Consider the following 27,820-nt stretch of genomic DNA (forward strand, 5'->3'; position numbering starts at 1 on the left):
AGAGGGATTTAAAGTAAACCCCAAGAAGGCACAGATCGGCCGGAAGGAAGTAAAGTTCCTGGGACTGGCTGTGCGCGCTGGGGAGAGAGCCATTGACAAAGCTAGAAGGGAAGCAGTGCAGGAGTTACCCGCCCCCAACACAGTGACAGGAGTAAGATCTTTTCGAGGGCTAACCGGGTACAGCAGAGATTTCACTGAGGATTATGCAGCCACCGCAGCCCCTCTGCTCCGACTCCTACACAAGGGAGTGGAGTGGGAATGGGACAAAGGTTGTGAGGCAGCATTTATCCAACTCAAGAAAGACCTGCAGACCGCTCCAGCTCTAGGGGCCATCGATGGGGGTAAAGAGTTTTTCCTGGAGGTAGCAGCCAGTGGGGACAGCCTGAGAGCAGTACTGCTCCAAGAGCGGCACGGCCAGCTGAGACCTGATATGTCCTTACTACACAGTATAAATGTACACGAGGCCCATACTTCAGAGAAGGTCAGTCTGTGACCTGTCCTTTATTCCATAGCACTCAAGTGATGAAGGTGGGTGGAGCTTCCCCTTTTATACCTGAAGGTCCAGGTTAGGAGTGTCTCCCACCTAATGGTCAGTGTTCTCACGGTGTACAACTTAGGTCAGTTTATACATGGGTTACAATGCTGGTTGAATACATGACATCACCTCCCCCCCAAAGTCTTATTGGGATCACAGGTTGAGTCTCTCTGTGGTTTACGCTCCCTTGTAGAGCGCCTGAGTTGGGGCTCCGGTTGTTGGGCGCTGGCCTGATTGTCTGCTGTTTGCGGTGCCTCAGGCCTGTCCGGACTGCCCACAGTGACTGGGCTCTCCTCCCTTTGGTTCCGGTGTTTGGTCACCTGTGGTGGAGTGAACTCTACATCGTGTTCTTCCTCTGCTTCTTCTACGAGGTTGCTGAACCTCCTGAATGTTTGATCCACGTGTTTGCGGCAGATTTGTCCATTGGTCAGTTTAACTACCAGAATCCTATTTCTCTCTTTGGCAACCACAGTGCCTGCGAGCCATTTGGGTCCTGCAGAGTAGTTGAGGACAAAAACAGGGTCATTTACATCAATACATCGCGCCCTTGCATTCCTGTCATGGTAGCCATATTGTGACTGGCGCCTGCTCTCGACAATTTCTTTCATGGTGGGGTGTATAAGGGATAACCGGGTTTTGAGCGTCCTTTTCATTAGTAGCTCTGCGGGTGGAACCCCTGTGAGCGAGTGTGGTCGGGATCTATAGGCCAACAGGAGGCATGATAAGCGGCTTTTTAGGGAACCCCCTTGGATTCTGAGCATCCCCTGTTTGATTATCTGCACTGCTCGTTCCACCTGGCCGTTTGAGGCCGGCTTGAACGGTGCCGTTCTGACATGGTTAATTCCATTGCCTGCCATGAAGTCTTGGAATTCAATGCTTGTAAAGCATGGGCCACTGTCGCTGACCAAGACGTCCGGTAGACCGTGGGCAGCGAACATTGCCCGTAGACTTTCTACCGTGGCAGAGGATGTGCTTGAATTTAAAATGTCACATTTGGATCCATTTGGAGTAGGCGTCTACTACAACCAAAAGCATTTTTCCCATGAAAGGACCTGCGTAGTCCACATGGATGCCTGACCAAGGCTTGGCGGGCAGGACCAGGGGCTAAGGGGGGCTTCCCTGGGTGCGTTACCCAGCTGGGCACACGTGTTGCACCTGCGAACACAAAGTTCCAGATCTGCGTCTATCCCAGGCCACCAAACGTGTGACCTGGCAATTGCCTTCATCATGACAATGTCCGGGTGCTCATTGTGGAGTTCTCTGATGAACACCTCTCTGCTCTTCTGGGGCATGACTACACAGTTTCCCCACAGTAGGCAATCGGCCTGAATCGAGAGTTCATCCCTGCGCCTGTGAAATGGTTTAAATTCTTCAGGGCATGCCCTGTACGTGGCTGCCCAGTCCCCATTCAGGACACATTTCTTGACTAGAGACAATAGCGGGTCTCTATTTGTCCAGACTTTAATCTGACGGGCTGTCACGGGTGAGCCTTCGTTTCCGAAAGCTTCAACAGCCATGACCATCTCAGCAGCATGCTCGGTAGCCCCCTCAGTGGTGGTTAGTGGGAGCCTGCTGAGTGCATCGTTGCAGTTTTCGGTGCCCGGTCTGTGCCGAATTGTATAGTCATAGGCAGCTAACGTGAGTGCCCACCTCTGTATGCGGGCCGATGCGTTTGCATTTATGGCCTTGTTGTCGGCCAAAAGGGACGTTAGGGGTTTGTGATCTGTTTCCAGCTCAAATTTCCTGCCAAACAGGTACTGGTTCATTTTCTTTACCGCATATACACATGCGAGCGCCTCCTTTTCTACCATCCCGTAGCCCCTTTCTGCCTGGGACAAATTTCTGGAGGCATAAGCTACCGGCTGTAACTGACCCTTGGCATTGACATGCTGCAACACAAACCCGACACCATAGGACGACGCATCGCACGTTAACACAAGTTTCTTACATGGGTCATATAGCGTTAACAGATTGTTGGAACATAACAAATTGCGTGCTCTATTAAAAGCCCTTTCCTGGCTGTCCCCCCAGACCCATTCGCGACCTTTGCGTAGGAGCACGTGTAGTGATTCTAGCAGTGTCTCAATTTGGGAAGAAAGTTACCAAAATAGTTCAGGAGCCCCAGGAATGAACGCAGCTCCGTCGTGTTACGGGGTCTGGGTGCTCTCTAGATCGCTTCCGTCTTGGACGCAGTCGGGCTGATCCCGTCTGCTGCTACCCTCATCCCCAGGAATTCTACCTCTGGAGCTAGGAAGATGCACTTCGCCTTTTTCAGTCGCAGCCCTACCCGGTCCAGTCTGCGTAGCACCTCCTCCAGGTTGTGGAGGTGTTCTTCAGTATCGTAACCCGTAATGAGGATGTTGTCCTGAAAAACCACCGTCCCTGGAATCGACTTGAGGAGGCTTTCCATATTTCGTTGGAAGATCGCGGCAGCCGAGCGAATCCCGAACGGACATCTGTTGTACTCAAACAACCCCTTGTGTGTCGTGATGGTGGTCAGCTTCTTCGACTCACTCACCAGCTCCTGGGTCATGTAAGCTGAGGTCAGGTCCAATCTTGAAAAAAGTTTGCCACCGGATAGCGTCGCAAAGAGGTCCTCCGCTCTCGGTAGCGGGTACTGGTCTTGGAGTGACACCCGATTGATGGTGGCCTTGTAATCGGCAAATATCCTGACCGACCCATCCGCCTTGAGCACCGGCACAATCGGGCTCGCCCAGTCACTGAATTCGACTGGCGAGATGATGCCTTCCCTCAACAGGCGGTCCAATTCGCCTTCTATCTTTTCCCGCATCACGTACGGCACCGCTCTGGCCTTGTGGTGTACTGGCCTGGCGTCCGGGTTTATGTGAATCACTACCTTGGCCCCCATGAAAGTGCCAATGCCGGGTTGAAATAATGAGTCAAATTTGTCCAGGATCTGTGAGCATGATACTCGCTCCACAGAGGAAATTGCATTGACATCGCCCCATTTCCAGTTCATGACAGCAAGCCAACACCTCCCCAGTAGTGCGGGACCGTCCCCCGGGACAACCCAGAGTGGCAATCTGTTCTCCGAATCTTTGTGGGTCACGACTACCGTGGCGCTGCCTAGCACTGGAATGATCTGCTTTGTGTAAGTCCGTAGCTGTGCGTCAATCGGCGATAATTTTGGCTTCCTGACTTTGGACGCCCACAACTTTTCGAACTGTTTGATACCCATCAGGGACTGGCTGGCCCCCGTGTCTAGCTCCATTGATACTGGGATGCCATTGAGGAGCACTTTCATCATTATTGGTGGTGTCCTGGTGTATGAACTGTATATGTGCTCCACATGAACTCGCTGAACTTCAGCTTCCAGCGATTTCCCCCAGCATTCATTTCTGCAGATATTTTGCTGATCTCTGTAAACTCTGGCTGAGTGTATGCCTCCATGCCTCCAACATGAGTTGTTGTTGGAAACAAGAGGTCCCTTGTCAGTCGATCGTCCCTGACTGCCCCTGTGTCTCTGTCAAACTCAAACTCCCCCTCTGGGGGACTACATGTTGGGGCATGCCCGATTGCCCTTGTCTGCCTGGAGAACTGTGTGCTGCTTTAACAATGTTGAATCTCTGTCCCAACCATTCCTTAACACAGTACCTCTCGTCTGTTCTGCTAGTGGCCATGCTCGCGTGGTTTAAATCCCAGGTTCTTGTCGCCATTGATACGTCCTTACTACACAGTATAAATGCACACGAGGACCATGCTTGAGAGAAGGTCAGTCTGTGACCTGTCCTTTATTCCTTAGCACTCAAATGATGGAAGTGGGTGGAGCTTCCCCTTTTATACCTGAAGGTCCAGGTTAGGAGTGTCATCCACAAGTTCACCACCTAGTGGTCATTGTTCTCACAGTGTACAACTTCGGTCAGATTATACATGGGTTACAATGCTGGTTGAATACATGACAAGACCAGTGGTCTATTCCTCCAGGATACTCACGGACGAGGAAAAGGGATACTCCAACTGTGAGCAGCACCTGCTAGCCACTCACTGGGCTGTGAAAAGATCACTGATCTTCACAGGGGATCCCCTATCACACTCCTTACCCACCATACGCCCACCCAAATGCTCCTGGACGGGAGAATTAAGGACGGGACAGTGAGCAGTGCCCGCATTGCTCGCTGGACCCTGCTCCTCTCTCAAATGGACCTAAGGGTAAAGGGTCTCTGAGAGCCAAGACTCGCAGCCAACATGATTTATCCAGGGACAGCCCACCGGTGTTCCGTAGAAGGGGTATGGGAAATTAACATAGGCTTTGGGCTGGGTTACACCCCACAGGCCGAGAGATCTATGTGAACGGTGCAAGCACAGTATCTGTGGGTGAACGACTCACAGGCTGCGGAGTTTATGACCCCGAGGCAGACATTGCCCTGGCGATTAAACTCCCCAGCACTATGAGCGCCCAGCACGCTGAACTGTCTGCAGTGGTGTATGTAGTCACACATCCCGAAGAATTCCCTACCCCATACACAATTTGCTCGGACAGTATGTTCACATGCAATTCGTGTATGGAGTACCTGGCTATCTGGTCCCGCTGCGAATACACATCAGCAGATGGGAGGCCTCTGGCAATTAAGCCCCCACTGGAAAAGATCATGAAAGCCGTAGGGGAGGAAGGGAATATCTGTACACATAAGGTGAAGGTACACTCCATCACTGAACCCCGTAACGAGGGAAACCAACAGGCTGACATGTTATCCAAGCAAGGGGCCCGCACGGGCAAGCTCTGGGATCCGTACAACTCAGGACCCATAGCAGCAGTCAGGGGCAGGATGGGGACGGCAGAGAAGGCAGGGATAGCTTTGCCCCCAGACCTAAAAATGGGCCAGACCCAAGACCCGTCCTCAAAACTGTCCTGAACACGCTAGCTAAAGGGGAAAGGATATACGGCCCATACGGCACCACAGCAATTACCATTAAAGAAGGCATGCTATTCAGGGGGGAGCAATGGATAGTACCGCAACAACACCAGAGAGAATTCCTCCAGCTGGCCCACGAGGGTCCAGGAGCAGGACACCCCGGATCTGAGACCACTTGGCAACGAGTGGAACAGGCAGGGTGTTGGCCAGGACTCAGGGAAGACATCCGCGAGTTCTGTGCTAGCTGTCTGGTGTGCAATAACCCCGACCCCCAGAAAAGAAAGGTGTCTATGGGACATATCAGGAGGGTAGAGAGACCCTAGCACTCGATCCAAATTGACTACATCGGGCCCCTACCCACTGCCCAGGGAGGTTACAAGAACTGCCCAGTATTGGTGGATGTTTTCACTAAATGGGTGGAAGCCTTCCCATGCCGAACAGCCACTGCCCTGGGAACAGCCAGGATCCTGGTCCATTTTCCCTGCCCTAATCAAACCCTTTGTCCTCCTCTGCTGAGTTCTAAATTTCTCCCAGTCCCCGGGATCACTGCTATTTCTGGCCAATTTGTATGCCACTTCCTTGGCTTTAATACTATCCCTGATTTCCCTTGATAGCCACGGTTGAGCCACCTTCCCTTTTTTTTTTTACGCCAGACAGGAAAGTACAATTGTTGTAGTTCATCCATGCGGTCTCTAAATGTCTGCCATTGCCCATCCACAGTCAACCCCTTAAGTATCATTCGCCAATCAATCCTAGCCAATTCACGCCTCATACCTTCAAAGTTACCCTTCTTTAAGTTCTGGACCATGGTCTCTGAATTAACTGTTTCATTCTCCATCCTAATGCAGAATTCCACCATATTATGGTCACTCTTCCCCAAGGGGCCTCGCACAATGAGATTGCTAATTAATCCTCTCTCATTACACAACACCCAGTGTAAGATGGCCTCCCCCCTAGTTGGTTCCTCGACATATTGGTCTAGAAAACCATCCCTTATGCACTCCAGGAAATCCTCCTCCAAGTATTGCTTCCAGTTTGGCTAGCCCAATCGATGTGCATATTAAAGTCACCCATTATAACTGCTGCACCTTTATTGCATGCACCCCTAATTTCCTGTTTGATGCCCTCCCCAACATCACTACTACTGGTTGGAGGTCTGTACACAACTCCCACTAACGTTTTTTGCCCTTTGGTGTTCTGCAGCTCTACCCATATAGATTCCACATCATCCAAGCTAATGTCTTTCCTAACTATTGCATTAATCTCCTCTTTAACCAGCAATGCTACCCCACCTCCTTTTCCTTTTATTCTATCCTTCCTGAATGTTGAATACCCCTGGATGTTGAGTTCCCAGCCCTGATCATCCTGGAGCCACGTCTCCGTAATCCCAATCACATCATATTTGTTAACATCTATTTGCACACTTAATTCATCCACCTTATTGCGGATACTCCTTGCATTAAGACACAAAGCCTTCAGGCTTGTTTTTTTAACACCCTTTGTCCTTATAGAATTTTGCTGTACAGTGGCCCTTTTTGTTCTTTGCCTTGGGTTTCTCTGCCCTCCACTTTTCCTCATCTCCTTTCTGTCTTTTGCTTTTGCCTCCTTTTTGTTTCCCTCTGTCTCCCTGCATTGGTTCCCATCCCCCTGCCATATTAGTTTAACTCCTCCCCAACAGCACGAGCAAACACTCCCCCGAGGACATTGGTTCCGGTCCTGCCCAGGTGCAGACCGTCCGGTTTGTACTGGTCCCACCTCCCCCAGGGACCCCCAGCCAACAGGGACCCCCAGCCAACAGCCCCCGACTGTGGAAATCCCACAGGGGACGTGGCAGACCCACAGACTGTACCTAGAGGGCCGGTGGACTGTGTTACCGGAGGAGCTGTCCCCCCTATCATTTGGGACTCGGACGCACCCCCAGCAGACGGAACCTTAAGAAGGACTCCCCGCACACCACGGCCAAAGACACCGTGGTCACCAGTGCCCCAATTTAAATGGTTCAGCCCCGGGAAAGGGACCTAAGGGTACCTAAGGTCAGAGACCAGCCTGCGAGCAGGGACACCCAGCTGGTAGCCTCGGGCAACGAGGGACCCCCAGAAGAGATAGCGGTGGACCAGCCACCAAGTGAGAGTCCCCAGCCCGTAGCCCTCGACCAGGCAGAACCCCCAGGGGAAGAAACGAACCAGGCAGCCACCCCCAAAGCAGCGGTGTGCTGCAGCACCAGAGGGGATGTTCCCCCAAAGTGTGGGACTCAAACCCACGTCCGGTCAGGGTACTTAGAGTTAGACAGTGCAGACCCACCTATCACCTACCTCGCTGGACACCCAGCGGGAGAAGAAGAAAGAGAGAAGGTAGGAATTAACCTGGCCACCCGGAGACGGGTGGCAGATGTACATATATAGTGATGTGAATTTAAGAATGTTTAGTAATAAGTTATCTGTGTAATGATAAGTATATATGTATTGGTTAACTGGGGTAAGGAAAAGAATCTACCTGTGCAGTTGTTAAAAGAAGCTCAGGCTGGGTAACACCCGGGAGTAAGAAGAATCTACTAGTTTAGCTATTAAGGAAGCACTGGTGAGATAACAAGTAAAACGACTGTGAGATAAAAGTAAACAGCAGAAATCAGTCCACAAGGAACTGAATAAGACAGCCAGTCAATTAAAGACTATGAGACCAATTTAGAACTCGGTCACTTTTGTCAAGCCAGAGAGCTTTCTCAGGGCTAGACAATCTGTTTAAAGTGCCCCTACAGGAGAGAGAGCAGTATGAGAAGGATCCTGTTCTTGATCGCCCTGATAAGGATGAGCAGCAGCGACCGAGGAGACGTGGAAGAATCCCTCATCTACAGGTGTTCAGGAGGAAGAGCACCGATCGTAACCGCCGGGGGTGGCCCCTGAGACATGGAAGAACTCTCCGTTTACGCCCACGAGGGAAGATGGCCAGGGTGGCTGGGATCTAATTCTACCCGCTACCCCAGCCAGGAAGACTTTACCTACGGGGAGGCCTCAGTTCCATGCCCCCGGATATGGATCATCGCTGCCTGAGTCAGTGTTACAGAGGGAAAGCGTGTGTTTGACTTGCAAAGGGAACATTCCCCTGGGAAGATGGTGGTGGCTCAGAAAACTCAGCAAGGACGTATGGGACCAGGAATTGGACTGGGAAAGACTCAGTAATGATACGTAACGCACCATCACGGGGACACGGGGAGGAGTAACAGTGTGTTGGGACAAATGGTGGGAATCCGAACAAGGAATTTATGTTTGCATGTGGGGATCAGAGAGTATTTGTCCCGCAGGCATATCGATCGCCTTCGCCAGGCAATGGCAGGATGAAGGGGAAGGGATGGGGTGGGACTCTAGCCTACACGGGTGCACTGTCCCACACTCCCCACTCCCAATTAACGCCACTGAACTAAGAGCACACATTAAGAAACCCCGCCAATACACACAGTAATAGAAAGGTGTCCCACCATCACCAAGGGACCTGGGAACGGATCAGTATTGGTATTGACCTAAAGGGTGTTATATCAGGGGGTACATTATAGAAAAATAGAAACATAGAAAATAGGTGCAGGAGTAGGCCATTCGGCCCTTCGAGCCTGCACCGCCATTCAATGAGTTCATGGCTGAACATGTAACTTCAGTACCCCATTCCTGCTTTCTCGCCATACCCCTTGATCCCCCTAGTAGTAAGGACTACATCTAACTCCTTTTTGAATATATTTAGTGAATTGGCCTCAACAACTTTCTGTGGCAGAGAATTCCACAGGTTCACCACTCTCTGGGTGAAGAAGTCTATCCTCATCTCGGTCCTAAATAGCTTACCCCTTATCCTTAGACTGTGACCCCTGGTTCTGGACTTCCCCAACATTAATAAGAACATAAGAACAAGGAACAGGAGTTGGCCATCTAGCCCCTCGAGCCTGCTCCGCCATTCAACAAGATCATGGCTGATCTGGCCGTGGACTCAGCTCCACTTACCCGCCCGCTCCCCATAACCCTTAATTCCCTTATTGGTTAAAAATCTATCGATCTGTGATTTGAATATATTCAATGAGCTAGCCTCAACTGCTTCCTTGGGCAGAGAATTCCACAGATTCACAACCCTCTGGGAGGAGAAATTCCTTCTCAACTCGGTTTTAAATTGGCTCCCCCGTATTTTGAGGCTGTGCCCCCTAGTTCTAGTCTCCCCGACCAGTGGAAACAACCTCTCTGCCTCTATCCTGTCTATCCCTTTCATTATTTTAAATGTTTCTATAAGATCACCCCTCATCCTTCCGAACTCCAACGAGTAAAGACCCTGTCTACTCAATCTATCATCATAACGTAACCCCCTCATCTCCGGAATCAGCCTAGTGAATCATCTCTGTACCCCCTCCAAAGCTAGTATATCCTTCCTAAGTAAGGTGACCAAAACTGCATGCAGTACTCCAGGTGCGGCCTCACCAATACCCTGTACAGTTGCAGCAGGACCTCCCTGCTTTTGTACTCCATCCCTCTCGCAATGAAGGCCAACATTCCATTCGCCTTCCTGATTACCTGCTGCACCTGCAAACTAACTTTTTGGGATTCATGCACAAGGACCCCCAGGTCCCTCTGCACCGCAGCATGTTGTAATTTCTCCCCATTCAAATAATATTCCCTTTTACTGTTTTTTTTCCCAAGGTGGATGACCTCACATTTTCGGACATTGTATTCCATCTGCCAAACCTTAGCCCATTCGCTTAACCTATCTAAATCTCTTTGCAGCCTCTCTGTGTCCTCGACACAACCCGCTTTCCCACTAATCTTTGTGTCATCTGCAAATTTTGTTACACTACACTCTGTCCCCTCTTCCAGGTCATCTATGTATATTGTAAACAGTTGTGGTCCCAGCACCGATCCCTGCGGCACACCACTAACCACCGATTTCCAACCTGAAAAGGACCCATTTATCCCGATTCTCTGCTTTCTGTTAGCCAGCCAATTCTCTATCCATGCTAATACATTTCCTCTGACTCCGCGTACCTTTATCTTCTGCAGTAACCTTTTGTGTGGCACCTTATCGGATGCCTTTTGGAAATCTAAATACACCACATCCATCGGTACACCTCTATCCACCATGCTCGTTATATCCTCAAAGAATTTCAGTAAATTAATTACACATGATTTCCCCTTGATGAATCCATGTTGCGTCTGCTTGATTGCACTATTCCTATCTAGATGTCCCGCTATTTCTTCCTTAATGATAGCTTCAAGCATTTTACCCACTACAGATGTTAAACTAACCGGCCTATAGTTACCTGTCTTTTGTCTGCCCCCTTTTTTAAACAGAGGCATTACATTAGCTGCTTTCCAATCTGCTGGTACCTCCCCAGAGTCCAGAGAATTTTGGTAATTATAATGAATGCATCTGCTATAACTTCCGCCATCTCTTTTAATACCCTGGGATGCATTTCATCAGGACCAGGGGAATTGTCTACCTCGAGTCTCATTAGCCTGTCCAGCACTACCCCCCTAGTGATAGTGATTGTCTCAAGGTCCTCCCTTCCCACATTCCTGTAACCAGCAATTTTTGGCAAGGTTTTTGTGTCTTCCACTGTGAAGACCGAAGCAAAATAATTGTTTACGGTCTCAGCCATTTCCACATTTCCCATTATTAAATCCCCTTTCTCATCTTCTGAGGGACCAACATTTACTTTAGTCACTCTTTTCCGTTTTATATATCGGTAAAAGCTTTTACTATCTGTTTTTATGTTTTGCGCAAGTTTACTTTCGTAATCTATCTTTCCTTTCTTTATTGCTTTCTTAGTCATTTTTTGCTGTCGTTTAAAATTTTCCCAATCTTCTAGTTTCCCACTAACCTTGGCCACCTAATGCGCATTGGTTTTTAATTTGATACTCTCCTTTATTTCCTTGGTTATCCATGTCTGGTTAACCCTTCTCTTACCGCCCTTCTTTTTCACTGGAATATATATTTGTTGAGCACTATGAAAGAGCTCCTTAAAAGTCCTCCACTGTTCCTCAATTGTGCCACCGTTTAGTCTGTGTTCCCAGTCTACTTTAGCCAATTCTGCCCTCATCCCACTGTAGTCCCCTTTGTTTAAGCATAGTACGCTCGTTTGAGCCACTACTTCCTCACCCTCAATCTGTATTACAAATTCAACCATACTGTGATCACTCATTCCAAGAGGATCTTTTATTAGGAGATCGTTTATTATTCCTCTCTCATTACACAGGACCAGATCTAAGATAGCTTGCTCCCTTGTAGGTTCTGTAACATATTGTTCTAAGAAACAATCCCGTATGCATTGTATGAATTCCTCCTCAAGGCTACCCCGTGCGATTTGAGTTGTCCAATCGACATGTAGGTCCCCCATGATTACTGCCGTTCCTTTTTTACATGCCTCCATTATTCCCCTGATTATTGTCCGCCCCACCGTGAAGTTATTATTTGGGGGCCTATAAACTACGCCCATCAGTGACTTTTTCCCCTTACTATCTCTAATCTCCACCCACAATGATTCAACATTTTGTTCATTAGAGCCAATATCGTCTCTCACAACTGCCCTGATATCATCCTTTATTAACAGAGCTATCCCACTTCCTTTCCCTTCTTGTCTATCTTTCCAAATTGTCAGATACCCCTGTATGTTTAATTCCCAGTCTTGGCCACCCTGCAACCACGTTTCAGTAATGGCCACCAAATCATACCCATTTGTAATGATTTGTGCCGTCAACTCATTTACTTTGTTTCGAATGTTGCGTGCGTTTAGGTAAAGTGCTTTCATACTAGTTTTTAAACCATGATTTTTAGTTTTGACCCCTTCTGCAGCCCCTTTATATTCCTATCACCTTGTGGTTTACACTTACCCCAGTGCTACTCTGCTCTATTGCCTCCTGCCTTTTGCATTCTTTCTTGGGGTTCTGTTCATCTGAGCTCTCACCCACCCTAAATAGCTCAGAGCCCTCTCCTGGGTTCCCATCCGCCTGCCAAGCTAGTTTAAAGCCCTCCCAACTGTACTATCAAAACCACCCGCGAGAACATTGGTCCCGTCTCTGTTGAGGTGTAACCTGTCCGACTTGTACAGGTCCCACCTTCCCCGGAAGAGGTCCCAATTGTTCAGGAAACTAAAGCCCTCCCTCCTACACCAACAGGAGAGTGGAGAGCACTTATGCGGTACCTTCAGTAATTTTAAACCTTACCGAGGTACACCTGCCTGCATGGTGTCCGAAGGAAACAGAGCTGCTATACCAGGTCCTACTTAAAAACATGTTCAAGAAATTTTATGAGTTCGACTTTGGAAATGTAGACAAAGCAGACCTATACACCCTAAACGCTAGGGACACCATGGGCTCAGGGAGACCTAGAAGGGGAATCATAAACGATGTTTTCACGACCTACAATACAGCATCCTCTGTGATAAATAGCCTAGATGACATAGAGCTTCAAACACAGATAAACAGTTTAAAGACCCAATTGAGAAAAATCCTGAAACAGGAGAATTCCGTAGTCGGTTCAGAACTACACGAGGACCAGGCTATGACTCTCCATTTAAAAGAAATAGTGGCTGAGCGGGAAAAACATGCACAGACAGTGAATGCACTTATACGGGAGGATAGAAACGCTTCTGACCAGGCTGCACAGAACTGCGTATTATATGGGGTATAGTTGTTGGGCGAGGGCCGCAACAACCTGGAGGATTTAAAACAAGGTGTAGTCCCCTCTTGGATCAGGAACAAGCATCTCGCAGCCCTCCACCCGTACAGCAATTCACTGAGCCCGTGCCAGCTCCGCCTAGCCTCTGAAGCCTACCCTGTCCCAGTACACTGTGGGAAATCTAACCACACCATTATGGGGATAGTATTAAGGATGCCGGTCATGGGTGGGACAGCCCGACCTGCACCAGTATACTGGGTGGAGAACATTGGAGTTATTCAGGGAGGTGCACACATTCATTTCGCAGTGGTCCCACCCTGTGTCATAAAGTGGGAGCACGCTGTAACGGGTACTGACCTCTCCAGGTGCCGGAGCCGGGGTGCACATGTAATACTTTGTCCCCAGTACTTGAGTGCCCATTCAAAGTCACAGTGTGGGTTTAAAGCTGTTGGCACACAGCCTATTAACTGCACCATGGAGGTAATGACACAAGACCATGTCCCTCCACAGGTAACATACATAGGGGTGGGACATATTGTGTCACCACCAGTGCGCCCCACTACCAACGTGGACACTTCTGGTTCCGGTGAGTGACAGCAGTTTTTGCTTCAAACCTGAGGCATCAGTTCAAGTGGCCCAGGAACAGATTGTCCCCATTCCTGAACCCTCCACTGTCCACCTCACTGTGAAGGAAAACATTACAAACCTGCAGGATTATGTTGTACATTTTGGCTATGCAATTCCCCCTCTACCCGAACATCTTACCGCTCTGCTAAAAGCTGTAATTATCTCACAAATACACTTCTATACTCTAGAACAGAAAACAATTGAGATAGGGAAAAAGATTCTTGAGATCACCATTCCGCCTATAGAGGTCCCAGTCTGGCTCCGAATCGCTTCCCACACTTTAGTTATTTGTCAACTCGCGATTATACTTTACTTATGGTGTCTCACTTGCCGAGTGAAACACAGAGGCCGTCAGGTCAGGCACCAAAGGATGCTGTACGCTCCTTGGCCGAACTTGGGAATCGCGTAGGGAGGGGTGACACCATACTACCATGTTTAATTTGTGTTTGATTTTACCTGCTGTAAACTGCAACATCGCGAGTGTTGTAAGAGTGTTACTTAAATGTTTTGACTATGTACCTTTATTTTACTGAACTTAAAGCATGTTTGACTATGGACCTTTATGCTATTTGAGAATGTGTTACTATGTGTTTTTATTTTACTTTACTTAAAGTTGTGTATAACTGTATACCGTCATTTTACTGTGAAAACCGAGTAATAGAGGGACATCATACGCCCTATATGCTATAACCGAATTTGAATGACCGTATTCGCCTGTATATTGCATTTCAACGGGGGATGCAGGGTAATGTTTAGCCAGTATAAATGCAGGGAAGGTTGACTCTCGGGAGCAGGAATTTTGCTTACCTTGATTGACACTCAAGGAGTATAGAGTGTCAACAGGGGGGACTGCAGAGAGCAAAATTCACCAGAACCCCCCTGTGTTTGGGCTCATTCGAAAGGAAATTTAATTTGGGACTATCTACCGAAAAGTTTGGAACTCTAAAGTGCTTATGGAAGAAATTACAAACTTTAATAGAATTATGAACTTTTACAAGACAAATTCAAGCCTGTGGGCAGACCTAGAGAACAAAAGAAGCCCACTTGATTATTGGCACTGTCTGGGTGTGAGGACTGAGTTAACCTGTCTGGAAGAATGAGTATTTGAAAATCCTTCTCCACAAGAGACATCACCATCACAAAATCACCCAGAGGTAGCTCCCCATCAACATGGGTCTGGACAAACCATTTCAGCATATACATCACAAAGAGACCCAATCCAGACTGTATGCGAAAGACTAAGCACAAAAGGACATTGCAATTACCAAAATAATATTTCCATCAGGAAACAATTTTCGAACATCAACCCACCCAAGACATATCAACTTTAACAAGCCCAACAAAATATTACAAAGAAGAACCAAACCCGCCAAAATTATACAAAGGATTTTGAAGAGATTTGGTGGCAAGATTAGAACACTGAAATCGTATAACTGCCCCTGTTTTCAACGGAGGTTAGCGAGGGGAGAGAGGTGGTCGCTACTACCTCATCAAGACCTCATCAAGGAGAGGAACCAATGTGACATTTGTAAACTAACTTCTCCAGCCTCGAAGTCTTGAAGTCCTGAAGGAAGGAAGAACATCACCATCTACCATTAACTATCAAAAGGATCGGTAAGCATAGTCCCTGCCCTGGAGTCTAACCTAGCTAGAATTAGGTATTGGGGGGTGGGAGGTATAATTTTACTGCAACCCCCTTTGAATGTGTAGTGTATGGTACTTTATTAGAGTGATTATAAGTTTGACATTGTACCTTTCCTTGTACTGTCCTTTATTAGAATGATTGTAAGTTTGGCCTTGTATTTTCTTACTAGAGTAATAAGTCTGTATTACCCTGACTGTAATAAAAACAAAGTTATTTGCATCAAACCAGTGTCCTCTGCACTTTTGTCACCCCCCCCCCCAAATAAATCCAGAGAACAGAACCCAAGGGAGGGGGAGCGATTCAAAACCGCTCAAGTTGGTCAGTAGGGAACCTGACCCCCTCATAGAGACCAGACACACACACACAGACACCCTCTTACACCCCCCAAGTCTATCCCGCCCCTCAGTCTCTCTCTCCCTCTCTCTGTCCCCCCCCACCCTCCAATCTCTCCCTGCCCTCATCTCTCTTTTCTCCCCCCACCCCCAGTCTCTGTCTCTCTCCCCCCAATCTCTCTCCCTCACCCCCAATCTCTCTCTCTTTGTCTCCCTCCCCTGCACCCCGGTCTCTCTCTCTCTTCGCCCCCCACCCCCGTCTCTCTCTCGCCCTCTCCACTGTCTCTCTCTCTCCCCCACCCTCCAATCTCTCCCTGTCCCCAGTCTCTTGTTCTCTCTCTCGCTCACTCCCCACAGTCTCTCTATCTCTCCCTCCGCTGTCCCTATCTGCCTGTCCCCCAGTCTCTCTCTGCCCGCCCCCCCTCTCTCACTCCCACCCCCAGTCTCTCTCTCCCCCCAGTCTCTCGTTCTCCCTCTCCCTCACTCCCCAATCTCTCTCTCCCTAATCTCCCCAATCTCTCTCTCTCTCCCTCATCCCCCCAATCTCTCTCTCTCCCTCATCCCCCCAATCTCTCTCTCCCTCATCCCCCCAATCTCTCTCTCTCCCTCATCCTCCCAATCTCTCTCTCTCACCCGTCCAGTCTCTCTTCCCCTGCCCCTTCTCGCTCTCCCCACCAGTTTCTCTATCTCTCCCTCTTTCTATCTCCCCCCCAGTCTCTCTTTCTCCCTCTCCCCCCCCTCACTCTCTCCCTTTCCCACCGCCACATTCTCTCTCTCCCCCCTCACCCCTCAATCTCTCTCCCTCTCCCACTCTTATCCTCGTCTCTCTCTCTCTCTTTCCTTCTCCCCCAGTCTCTCATTCTCTCCCTGCCCCCAATCTCTTGCTCTCCCTCCCGACCTCGCTCTCCCCACCAGTTTCCGTTCTCTTTCCCGCCAGTTTCTCCCCCCTCTTACCAGTCTCTCGTTCTCTTTCTCTCTCCCCCAAGTCTCTCTCATCCCCCAGTCTCTCTCTCTCCCCCCCCCACCCCCGTTTTTCTCTCCCCCCCCCTCACTCTCTCCCTTTCCCACCGCCATTCTCTCTCTCCCCCCTCACCCCTCAATCTCTCTCCCTCTCCCACTCTTATCCTCGTCTCTCTCTCTCTTTCCTTCTCCCCCAGTCTCTCATTCTCTCCCTGCCCCCAATCTCTTGCTCTCCCTCCCGACCTCGCTCTCCCCACCAGTTTCCGTTCTCTTTCCCGCCAGTTTCTCCCCCCTCTTACCAGTCTCTCGTTCTCTTTCTCTCTCCCCCAAGTCTCTCTCATCCCCCAGTCTCTCTCTCTCCCCCCCCCACCCCCGTTTTTCTCTCCCCTCTTCACCCCCCACCAGTTTCTCATTCTCTCTCCGTCCCCAGTCTCTCTCACCCCAATCTCTTTCTCCCTCCCCAGTATCTCGCTCTTTCCCTCGCCCCATAGTCTCTGGTTCTCTCGCTCCCCCCAGTCTCTCTCTCTCTCTCTCTCGCTCCCCCCAGTCTCTCTCTCTCCCCCCCACCCCAGTCTCTCTCTTTTTCCCTCCCCCCAGTCTCTCTCTCTCTCCCTCCCCCCAGTCTCTCTCTCTCCACCTCCCCCAGTCTCTCTCTCTCTCCCCCCAGTCTCTCCCCCCCACCCTAGTCTCTCTCTCTCCCCCCCACCCGTCTCTCTCTCGCTCCCCCCAGTCTCTCTCTCTCCACCTCCCCCAGTCTCTCCCCCCCACCCCAGTCTCTCTCTCTCTCGCTCCCACCAGTCTCTCTCCCCCCCCCACCCGTCGCTCTCTCTCTCTCCACCTCCCCCCCCAGTCTCTATCTCCCCAGTTTCTCGTTCTCCCTCCTGCCAGTCTCTACCCTCCAGTCTCTCTCTCCCTCTCACCAGTCTCTCGTTCTCTCTCACACTCTCCCCCCAGTCTCCCTCTCTCCCCCCAATCTCTCTTATCATTCTCCCCTTCCCCAGTCTCTCTCTCCACGCCCCACTTCTCGCTCTCCCACCAGTTTCTCGTTCTCGCTCCCCCCATTCTCTCTGCCCCCAATCTCTCACTCCCTGCCCCCAGTCCCTCACTCTCTTCCTCTCCCCCACCCCAGTCTCTCTCTCCCCCCACCAATTTCCCATTCTCTCTCCCCCCGTCCCGTCTCTCTCCCTCCCCAGTCTCTCGCTCTTTCCCATCCCCACCCGTCTCTCTCTCACTCTCCCCCTCCCCAGTCTCTCTCTCCACCAGTTTCTCATTCTCTCTCCCCCCCAGTCTCACTTGCTCTCCTTCCTCAGTCTCTCTCTCACCCCCTCTCCCACACCCTCCAATCTCTTACCTTTACCCCCAATCTCTCTCTCCCCCTGCCCAGTCTCTCACTCTGCCCCCCACCATCTTTTGCTCTGCCCCCCGTTTCTCTTTGCCCCGTCTCTCTCTCTTCTCCCCCCAGTCCTTCATTCTCCCTCACCCCCAATCTCTCTCTCCCTCCCTCACCCCCAATCTCTCTCCCTCACCCCCAATCTCTCCCTCCCTCACCCCCCAATATCTCTCTCTCTCTCTCACCCCCCAATCTCTCTCCCTCCCTCACCCCAGTCTCTCTCTTCTCCTCCCCCCAGTCTCTCTCTCTCTCCCCAGTCTCTCTTCCTCCCTCCCTCCCCCCAATCTCTCTTCCTCCCCGCCAGTCTCTCCCTCCCACCGTCCCTCTATCTCCCCCTCCCCCAGTCTCTCTCCATCCCCCCCTTCCCCCAGTCCCTCTCCCCCATCTCTCCCTCCCCCCGTCTTTCTTCCCCTCTTCACCCCAGTCCCTCTCTCTCCCTCCGTCCCCCCAGTCTCTCTCTCTTCTCCCCCCCCCGCGTGTCTCTCGCTCTCTTCCTCCCCCCGCCGCCCATCTCTCGCTCCCACCCCCCAATCTCGCCCTCCCTCCCCACTCACACTCCCTCCACTTCCAGTCTCTCTGTCCCTCCCCCCCCCAAATCTATCTCTCCCTCCCTTCCGCAATCTTTTTTTCCCTCCAGTCTCTCTAACTTCCCTCTCCCAGTTCTTCTCTCGCCCTCTTCTCCCTCCCCCACCCCCGTCTCTCTTCCCCCCCCTTCACGCTCTGCCCAACTTCTCTCCACCATTGTCTCCACCATTATCTCCTTGCCCCCAGTTTCTCTTCCCCACACCCCCCCTCTTGCTCTCCCCACCAGTTTCTCTCTCTATCCCCCACCTAGTCTATCTCCGATCTTTTCTCTCCCACAGAAGGCCATGAAAATGTTCATGTAGATAATCACAGCGATATTCTCGGCAAATGTCCTGAAGATAATCCAAAATCCAGAGGTAGCTCCACGTGGTACGGCCCCACCTCCGGCTTCCTCGCATGTTGCATTGTGAATGTGCGACTGGATCGAGAGCTGATGTGCAAACACAGGAATGAGTCCAATGCTGGCATTTGCAGAAGGATACACAAAAAACTAGTGCAAATAATCACTATTTCACCGGTACAAATTGAAACTTTAATCCGGTAAGTGCAGTGGTACAGAGTGTATCCCAAGCATTTTACATCCCCCACCCTGGTCTCACACAGCAGCCCAGTGACAGCCTGGCTGGGTTCAGGGAAATGAAGCTATTCCATTGAATAAATCACAGTCCTGGGGAACACAGGGCCCACCTCAGGCACCAATGGAGACAGGCGCTAAAAATACAAACTTAAACTGATCAGAGAATCCAAACATTGAAGCTTGCCGAGGGAAGAGGTTGGAGACGTAGTCAGTGATCTGTGACTAGTCACCGGCCTGCTGAACCCTCCCTGCAAGTAGTTTAATTAACGTTTCCCAGCTACAAGAACCCAAGCAACGACTGCAATTAGAATCATAGAATGGTAACCGCACGGAAGGCCATTCGGCCCATCGAGCCCGTGCCCAATTAGAAACATCTCATTTACATTAAACACAAAAAAAAACAATTGAGGATATCTACCCATTAACCAGAAAGAAAATAAGCCCCCAAATTAACTCGATGATAGAAACATTACAGATTACTATAAACACTGACAGCAGCCAGTGACAATCAATTAAACCAAATGAAGATCCAGAATGGGGATTGCTTCTGAGTGAATCCTCCCAACGATACAGGAAGTCCTGATTCCAGTCCCAGGGATCTTCACCGGGATCAGCCTGGAAAATGGATGAGAAACCGAGTCAGACAGTGGGCTCACACCCAGTACAGGAGGTGGAACCGAGACAGATCGACATGGAAACTCCAATCCCCAACTTCATCCCTCTCCCAGGTCACTGCCCCCGAGAGACCCAACCGGGCCGCTCACTGCCCCCGAGACCCAACCGGGCCGCTCACTGCCCCCGAGACCCAACCGGGCCGCTCACTGCCCCCGAGACCCAACCGGGCCGGTCAGGACAGAGAACTCTGCCCTCGAGCATCCCTAGTTATAAATGCTCACCCATCGGTGGCCGTACCTTCTGTTGCCTGGGCCCCAAGTTCTGGAACTCCCGGCCTAAACCTCTCCGCCTCTCTTTCCTCCTTCAAGACGCTCCTTAAACCCTACCTCTTTGACCAAGCCTTTGGTCACCTGCACTAATTTCTATTTATGTGGCTTGGTGTCAATTTTTTTTATCTCAAATACTCCTGTGAAGCACCTCGAGACGTTTCACTACGTTACAGGTGCTACATAAATACAAGTTGTTGTTGTTGAATCTCCATGTGGTCTCAGTAATGTTCAATACAAGTTTAGAATAACTTCTCTTTTTTCAATTCTATCCCTCTAGAAATAAACAGCTCGCATTTATATAGCACCTTTAACGTAGCAGACCGTCCCAAGGCACTTAACAAGAGCAATATCAATAAAAACACCAAGCAACAGTTGTAAGGAGCGTATTAAAAGGGAGAGAGATAGAGAGAGGGAGGTTTAGGGAATGAATTCCAGAATTTAGGACCAAGACAGCTGAAAGTACGGCCAGCAATGGTGGAGCGATTCAAATCGGAGGTCAGAATTGGAGGAGCACAAAGGGCTCGGAAGGTTAAAGGGTTGGAGGAGGTCACAGAGACAGGGAGGGGCAAGGCCAGGGAGAGATTTGAAAACAAGGATGAAGATTTTAAAATAGAGACGCTATTGGACCGGGAGCCAGTGAGGGTCGGTGAGCACGGGGCGACAGGACTCGGAGAGTTTATTGATGTTAAACTCCGGTGATTCACTTCATACCTCAGGCCTGGGCTGATGAGTTCGAGGACGATTCGCCTTTTTCAGCAGCTGTGAAAAGAAGAAATTTCTGTAACAGCCATTTTATAACATGGTGAATGTCCTGACAGAGACAGAGGGACAGACATGCAGAGAGAGAGAGAGCGAGAGCGAGAGCGAGCGAGACAGAGCGACACATCCTTGTACTATTCATACTTACGGTTTGCTTTGCTGTAACCAGATTTCTTCTCTCCTCCTGCAATAGACAAACAGACAGAACTTCAGTTATAGACACCTCCCCCACCTACCCCGCCCCCACCCCCCACCTACAGCCCCCCCACCGCCCCACCTAGACCCCCCACTTCGCCCACAAACACCCCACCCACACGGGGAATTTCAGTTATAGACCCCCCCCCCCGACACACACACACTCGCGGGGGAGGTTCAGTTATACAGCCCTTCCCAACCACCACACACAGGGAATGACCCGATTACCTGAGCTCACTCACAGGAGGCAGCACTCCTCACCAAGAAAAAGGCATCAGACAATATCCTCCCTTTACTGCAGCCTATTGCTCCCCATTCCCCCCTCACTCCCCATTCACCCACCCCTCCCCCACTGCTCCCCATTCACCCACCCCCCCCCACTGCTCCCCATTCACCCCCCCCCCACTGCTCCCCATTCAGTCCCCCCGCCACTGCTCCCCATTCAGTTCCCCCCCCCACTGCTCCCCATTCAGTCTCCCCCCCACTGCTCCCCATTCAGTCCCCCCCCCCACTGCTCCCCATTCAGTCCCCCCGCCACTGCTCCCCATTCAGTTCCCCCCCCACTGCTCCCCATTCAGTCTCTTCCCCCCCCCACTGCTCCCCATTCAGTCCCCCCCCCCACTGCTCCTCATTCAGTCTCTTCCCCCCCCCACTGCTCCTCATTCAGTCTCTTCCCCCCCCCACTGCTCCCCATTCAGTCTCTTCCCCCCACTGCTCCTCATTCAGTCTCTTCCCCCCCCCCACTGCTCCCCATTCAGTCCCCCCCCCCACTGCTCCTCATTCAGTCTCTTCCCCCCCCCCACTGCTCCTCATTCAGTCTCTTCCCCCCCCCACTGCTCCTCATTCAGTCTCTTCCCCCCCCCACTGCTCCTCATTCAGTCTCTTCCCCCCCCCACTGCTCCCCATTCAGTCTCTTCCCCCCCCCACTGCTCCTCATTCAGTCTCTTCCCCCCCCCCACTGCTCCTCATTCAGTCTCTTCCCCCCCCCCACTGCTCCTCATTCAGTCTCTTCCCCCCCCCCCCACTGCTCCCCATTCAGTCCCCCCCCCACTGCTCCCCATTCAGTCCACCCCCCACTGCTCCCCATTCAGTCCCCCCCCACTGCTCCCCATTCAGTTCCCCCCCCCACTGCTCCCCATTCAGTCCCCCCCCACTGCTCCCCATTCAGTCCCCCCGCCACTGCTCCCCATTCAGTCCCCCCGCCACTGCTCCCCATTCAGTCCCCCCCCCCATTCAGTCCCCCCCCCCCCCCCCCCCCACTGCTCACCATTCAGTCGTCCCCCCCACTGCTCCCCATTCAGTCCCCCCCCCCAACTGCTTCCCATTTACCCACCCCCCCTCCCCATTCAGTCCCCCCCCCCAACTGCTTCCCATTTACCCACCCCCCCCTCCCCACTGCTCCCCATTCAGTCCCCCCCCACTGCTCACCATTCAGTCCCCCCCCCCCCAATGCTCACCATTCAGTCGTCCCCCCCACTGCTCCCCATTCAGTCCCCCCCCACTCCCCTGTCCCCTGTACATCACTGGACTATGTGTGGGTTTCCCACATGTGATGGGGAAGTCTCTAATGTTCTGACGTCTTTGCTGTAACATTTGAAGCTGCTCATACCCGAGAGCCACAGACCCTGGGCCTCATTTCCTACCTCTCTTCTTCCACACAACAACACCGATGACCGCAGCAATCAGGGCGACGACACCAATCACAATTCCAACAATCAAACCGAGATTTGGTTCCTTTGGAGATCCTGGAGTCAGTCGGTACGTCCCATCTGTGGGTGGGATGAGCAGATCAATCAATAACACAGTCGCTGATTAGGGAGCAATTCTATCAAAGCCGGGCCCAACACTGAATTAGATCAGGGGCACGCGACACCAGGGGGAGGGGCCGTCTGACCACAGCATGTTGGAGGGTTTTTAATCATTCATGGGACGTGGGCATCGCTGGCTGGGCCGACATTTATTGCCCATCCCTAATTCCCCCCGAGAAGGTGGTGGTGAACCGCCTTCTTGAACGCAGAGGGCAGTTAAGAGTCAACCACATTGCTATGGGTCTGGAGTCACATATAGGCCAGACTGGGTAAGGGCAGCAGATTTCCTTCCCTAAAAAGGACATTGATGAACCAGATGGGTTTTTAAGACAATCCGGTAGTTTTATGGTCACCATTACTGCAACAGGGCCTTCCAGATTTATTTAATTAACTGGTTAAATTCCCCAGCTGCCATGATGGGATTTGAACTTACATCTCTGGATCATTAGCCCAGGCCTCTACATTACTGGTCCATTAACATAACCACTGTGTACCGTACCCCAATATATTCCTGTTGGCAGCTCTATCTTCTGTCTCCCTTTGCAGATCTTTATCTCTCAGCCTCCTGAATCTCACAATTCCTGAACTTGTGTCTGATCTTTGCTTGAGTTTTGTTCCCTCGCCCCTTTTGTCTACCAGGGAAGTTTTATTTGTTATCATAGAATCACAGAAATTTACAGCACAGAAGGAGGCCATTTCGGCCAACAAGAGGCTATCCAGCCTAATCCCACTTTCCAGCTCTCGGTCTGTAACCCTGCAGGTTATGGCACATCCAAGTACTTTTTAAATGTGCTGAGGGTTTCTGCCTCTACCACACTTTCAGGCAGTGAGTTCCAGACTTCCACAACCCTCTGCGTGAAGACATTTTCTCTCAAATCCCTTCTAAACCTTCTACCGATTACTTTCAATGTATGCCCCCTGGTTGTTGACCCCTCTGCTAAGGGAAATAGCCCTTTTCTATCCACTATATCTAGGCCCCTCAATGAGGTCTCCCCTCGGCCTCCTCTGTTCCAAGGAAAACAAACCCAGCCTATCCAATCTGTCCTCATAGCTTAGGTTCTCCACTCCTGGCAACATCCTCGTAAATCTCCTCTGTACCCTCTCCAGTGCACTCACGTCCTTCCTGTAATGCGGTGACCAGAACTGCACACAGTACTCCAGCGGTGGCCTAACCAGTGTTTTATACAGTTCAAGCATAACCTCCCTGCTCTTGTATTCTATGTCCCAGCTAATAAAGGCAAATATTCCGTATGCCTTCTTAACCACCTTATCTACCTGGCCTGCAATTTTCAGGAATCTGTGGACATGCACTCCAAAGTCCCTTTGTTCCTCTACACTTCTCAAGTGTCCTACCATTTAATGTGTATTCCCTTTCCTTGTTAGCCCTCCCCAAATGCATTACCTCACACTTCTCTGGATTAAATTCCATTTGCCACTATTCTGCCCACCTGACCAGTTAAATGATATCTTCCTGCAGTCCGCAGCTTTCTTCTTCATTATCACACAGCTGATTTTAGTATCATCTACAAACTTCTTAATCATACCCCCTATATTCAAGTCTAGATCATTGATGTATGTCACAAAATGCAAGGGACCTTGTACTGAGCCCTGCAGAACCCCACTGGAAACACTGCAAAAACACCCATCAACCATCTACAATATGTAGAACTCTTGTCCATTAGGGGTATATACTGGTCCTGTATCAAGCTCAATTCTTCCTTGAACACCTCCTACTGTTCATCGGCAGTTTTATCCAATAACAGTTTGACCATCATCATCATCATCATCATAGGCAGTCCTTTGAAAGATTTGCTTCCACTCTAAAAGTGAGTTCTCAGGTGACTGTACAGTCCAATACGGGAATTACAGTCTCAGTCACAGGTGGGACAGACAGTGGTTGAAGGAAAGGGTGGGTGGGACAGACAGTGGTTGAAGGAAAGGGTGGGTGGGACAGACAGTGGTTGAAGGAAAGGGTGGGTGGGACAGACAGTGGTTGAAGGAAAGGGTGGGTGGGACAGACAGTGGTTGAAGGAAAGGGTGGGTGGGACAGACAGTGGTTGAAGGAAAGGGTGGGTGGGACAGACAGTGGTTGAAGGAAAGGGTGGGTGGGACTGGTTTGCCACACGTTTCTTCTGCTGTCTGCATTTGATTTCTGCATGCTCTCGCCGATGAGATTCGAGGTGCTCAGCGCCCACCCGGATGCACTTCCTCCATTTAGGGCGATCTTTGGCCAGGGACTCCCAGGTGTAAATGGGGATGTTGCACTTTATCAAGGCGGCTTTGAGGGTGTCCTTGAAACGTTTCCTCTGCCCACCTGGGGCTCACTTTAATTCCATAGATTGGGAAGAGCACGAGCAGAAAGATCGTGAACTTCGCAAGTGCATTCGAGAGATTTCTGGAGCAATATGTTATCGGACCAGTAAGAGGACAGGCCAGGCCATCCTTGATTTAGTAATGAGCCAGGTGTAGATAATCGAACAGTAAAGGAATGTTTATGGCAATGCGCTTAATGTTGTACATGTGGCCTTTCAAAAAGGTGTTTGATAAAGTGCCACATAATACACTCGCAAGTAAATTTAAAGCCCGTGGGATTAAAGAGGCAGTGGCAGTGTGGATAGGATATTGTCGAAGAGACAGAAAGCAGAGCAGTGGCGAACAGTTGTTCATCAGACTGGGAGAAATATAGAGTGGGGTCCCACAGGGGTCCATATTAGGACCACTGCTTTTTGATATATATTAATGAACTGGATTTGGGAATACAGGGTTTAAAGTCAAAGTTTGCAGATGACACGGAACTCAGACATGCAGTAAACAATGAGGAGGATGGTAACAGACTTCAGGAGAACACAGACTAGAGAAATGGGCAGACACATGGCACATGCAGTTTAATGTAGAGAAGTGTGATGTGACTGAGTTTGGAAGGCATAATGAATTCAGGTGATTACCCTCACTGACATACACTAACCCTTACCCCAGTCTCAGTGATTACCCACTGACACACACTGTCCCCCTTACCCCAGTCTCAGTGATTACCCACTGACACACACTACCCCTTACCCCAGTCTCAGTGATTACCCACTGACACACACTACCCCTTACCCCAGTCTCAGTGATTACCCACTGACACACACTGTCCCTTACCCCAGTCTCAGTGATTACCCACTGACACACACTGTCCCTTACCCCAGTCTCAGTGATTACTCACTGACACACACTACCCCTTACCCCAGTCTCAGTGATTACCCACTGACACACACTACCCCTTACCCCAGTCTCAGTGATTACCCTCACTGACACACACTGTCCCGACAGTCGGTGTTCCCCTTACCCCAGTCTCGGGTCTTCACTCCTGCTTGGCCGCTCTGCTCATACTGACAGGAATAGGTCGCTCCATCCTCGGACTCGATCTCGGCCCATCTCGTCAGCTGGTAGGTTCCCTCGTGGTTGGGCAGAATACCAGTGGATTCCGTGTCCGTGATCCGCTTGCCATTTCTCAGGAGGGTGACTTCGATATCGCGAGGGTAAAAGCCCGTGACGAGGCAGGACAGTTGGGTCGGTTTAATATTTGACGCCTTGTTCACAGAAGGAAACACTTGAGGAGCAACTGAGAGAGAATAAACAGATCAGAGCCAAGTCAGTGCGAGACAGGGAACGGTACCCCTTTAAACTGGGGCTAGGACCCTGATCCCAGGGAACGGTACATATCTCTTTAAACTGGGGCTAGGACCCTGATCCCAGGGAACGGTACATACCCCTTTAAACTGGGGCTAGGACCCCGATCCCAGGGAACGGTACATACCCCTTTAAACTGGGGCTAGGACCCCGATCCCAGGGAACGGTACATACCCCTTTAAACTGGGGATTGGACCCTGCCTCCCCCTCCAGTACCCCCATCACTTTGTACCCCCCGCCCTCAAAACCCTCCTGCTGGTGCTCGTACCACCGCACTCACTCCTCCCCCGCCCCACCGTCAATCTCCCCATATCCCCCACCCCATACCGCTCTCACCCCCCCCCACCCCACACACACACACACTTCCCCCCCCCCTCCACACTCCCCCTGCCCCACACACACACACCCTCCCCCACCCCCCCCCCCACACACACCCCCCCACACACACACACTCCCCCCCCCGCCGCCACACACTCCCCCTGCCCCCCACACACACACTCCCCCACCAACCCCCACACACACACCCCCCCCACACACACCCCCACTCCCCCCCCCCACCCACACACCCCCCCCCCCCCACACACACACACTCCCCCCCCCCACACACACCCCCCCCCCACACACACTCCCCCCCCCCACACACACACTCCCCCCCCACACACACACACTCCCCCCCCCCACACACCCCCCCCCACACACCCCCCCCCCACACACCCCCCCCCCCACACACACACACACTCTCCCCCCGCCCCCACACGCACACACACACTCCCCCCCCCCCCCACACACACTCCCCCCAACCGTACCCCCCCCATACACGCAATCCCCCCCCAACCCTACCCCCCCCCACACACACACACTCCCCCCCTCAACCCTACCCCCCCACACACGCACTCCCCCCCCCACACACTTTCTCCCCCCCCGACACACACTCCTCCCCCCCCGACACACACACACACCCACACCCCCCCCACACACACACACACACGAACACACTCCCCCTCCCCCACCACACACTCCCCCCCCCCCCCGACACACACACGCTCTCCTCCTCCCACACACGCTCTCCGCTCTCCTCCCCCCACACCCCCCCCCACACACACACACACACCCCCCACCCACACCCCCCCCCACACACACACCACCCCCCAACCCCCCCCAAACACACCCCCCCCCACACACACGCACACCCCCCCACACACACACACCCCCCCCCCCACAAACACACACACACACTCCCCCCCCACACACACACACAACCCCCCCCCACACACAC

At 51.4% G+C, this 27,820-nt stretch overlaps 1 protein-coding gene across 1 annotated transcript in view; it reads right to left on the reverse strand.

Moving 5' to 3' along the window:
• Window positions 1-19,098: 19,098 nt before the first annotated feature.
• Window positions 19,099-27,820, reverse strand: part of LOC139229862 (class I histocompatibility antigen, F10 alpha chain-like) — an 18,282-nt gene continuing 9,560 nt past the window's right edge. The window contains exons 4-8 of the mRNA XM_070861493.1: window positions 26,201-26,476; window positions 22,708-22,833; window positions 21,018-21,053; window positions 20,822-20,869; window positions 19,099-19,781 (exon numbers count right to left, since the gene is read on the reverse strand). Of these exons, the coding sequence (XP_070717594.1) occupies window positions 20,823-20,869; window positions 21,018-21,053; window positions 22,708-22,833; window positions 26,201-26,476 (485 nt within the window). The 3' untranslated portion in view covers window positions 19,099-19,781; window position 20,822. The remainder of the gene's footprint in view (window positions 19,782-20,821; window positions 20,870-21,017; window positions 21,054-22,707; window positions 22,834-26,200; window positions 26,477-27,820) is intronic.

This window comes from Pristiophorus japonicus, chromosome 19 (assembly GCF_044704955.1).
Source record: "Pristiophorus japonicus isolate sPriJap1 chromosome 19, sPriJap1.hap1, whole genome shotgun sequence".
Classification (NCBI taxonomy): domain Eukaryota; kingdom Metazoa; phylum Chordata; class Chondrichthyes; family Pristiophoridae; genus Pristiophorus; species Pristiophorus japonicus.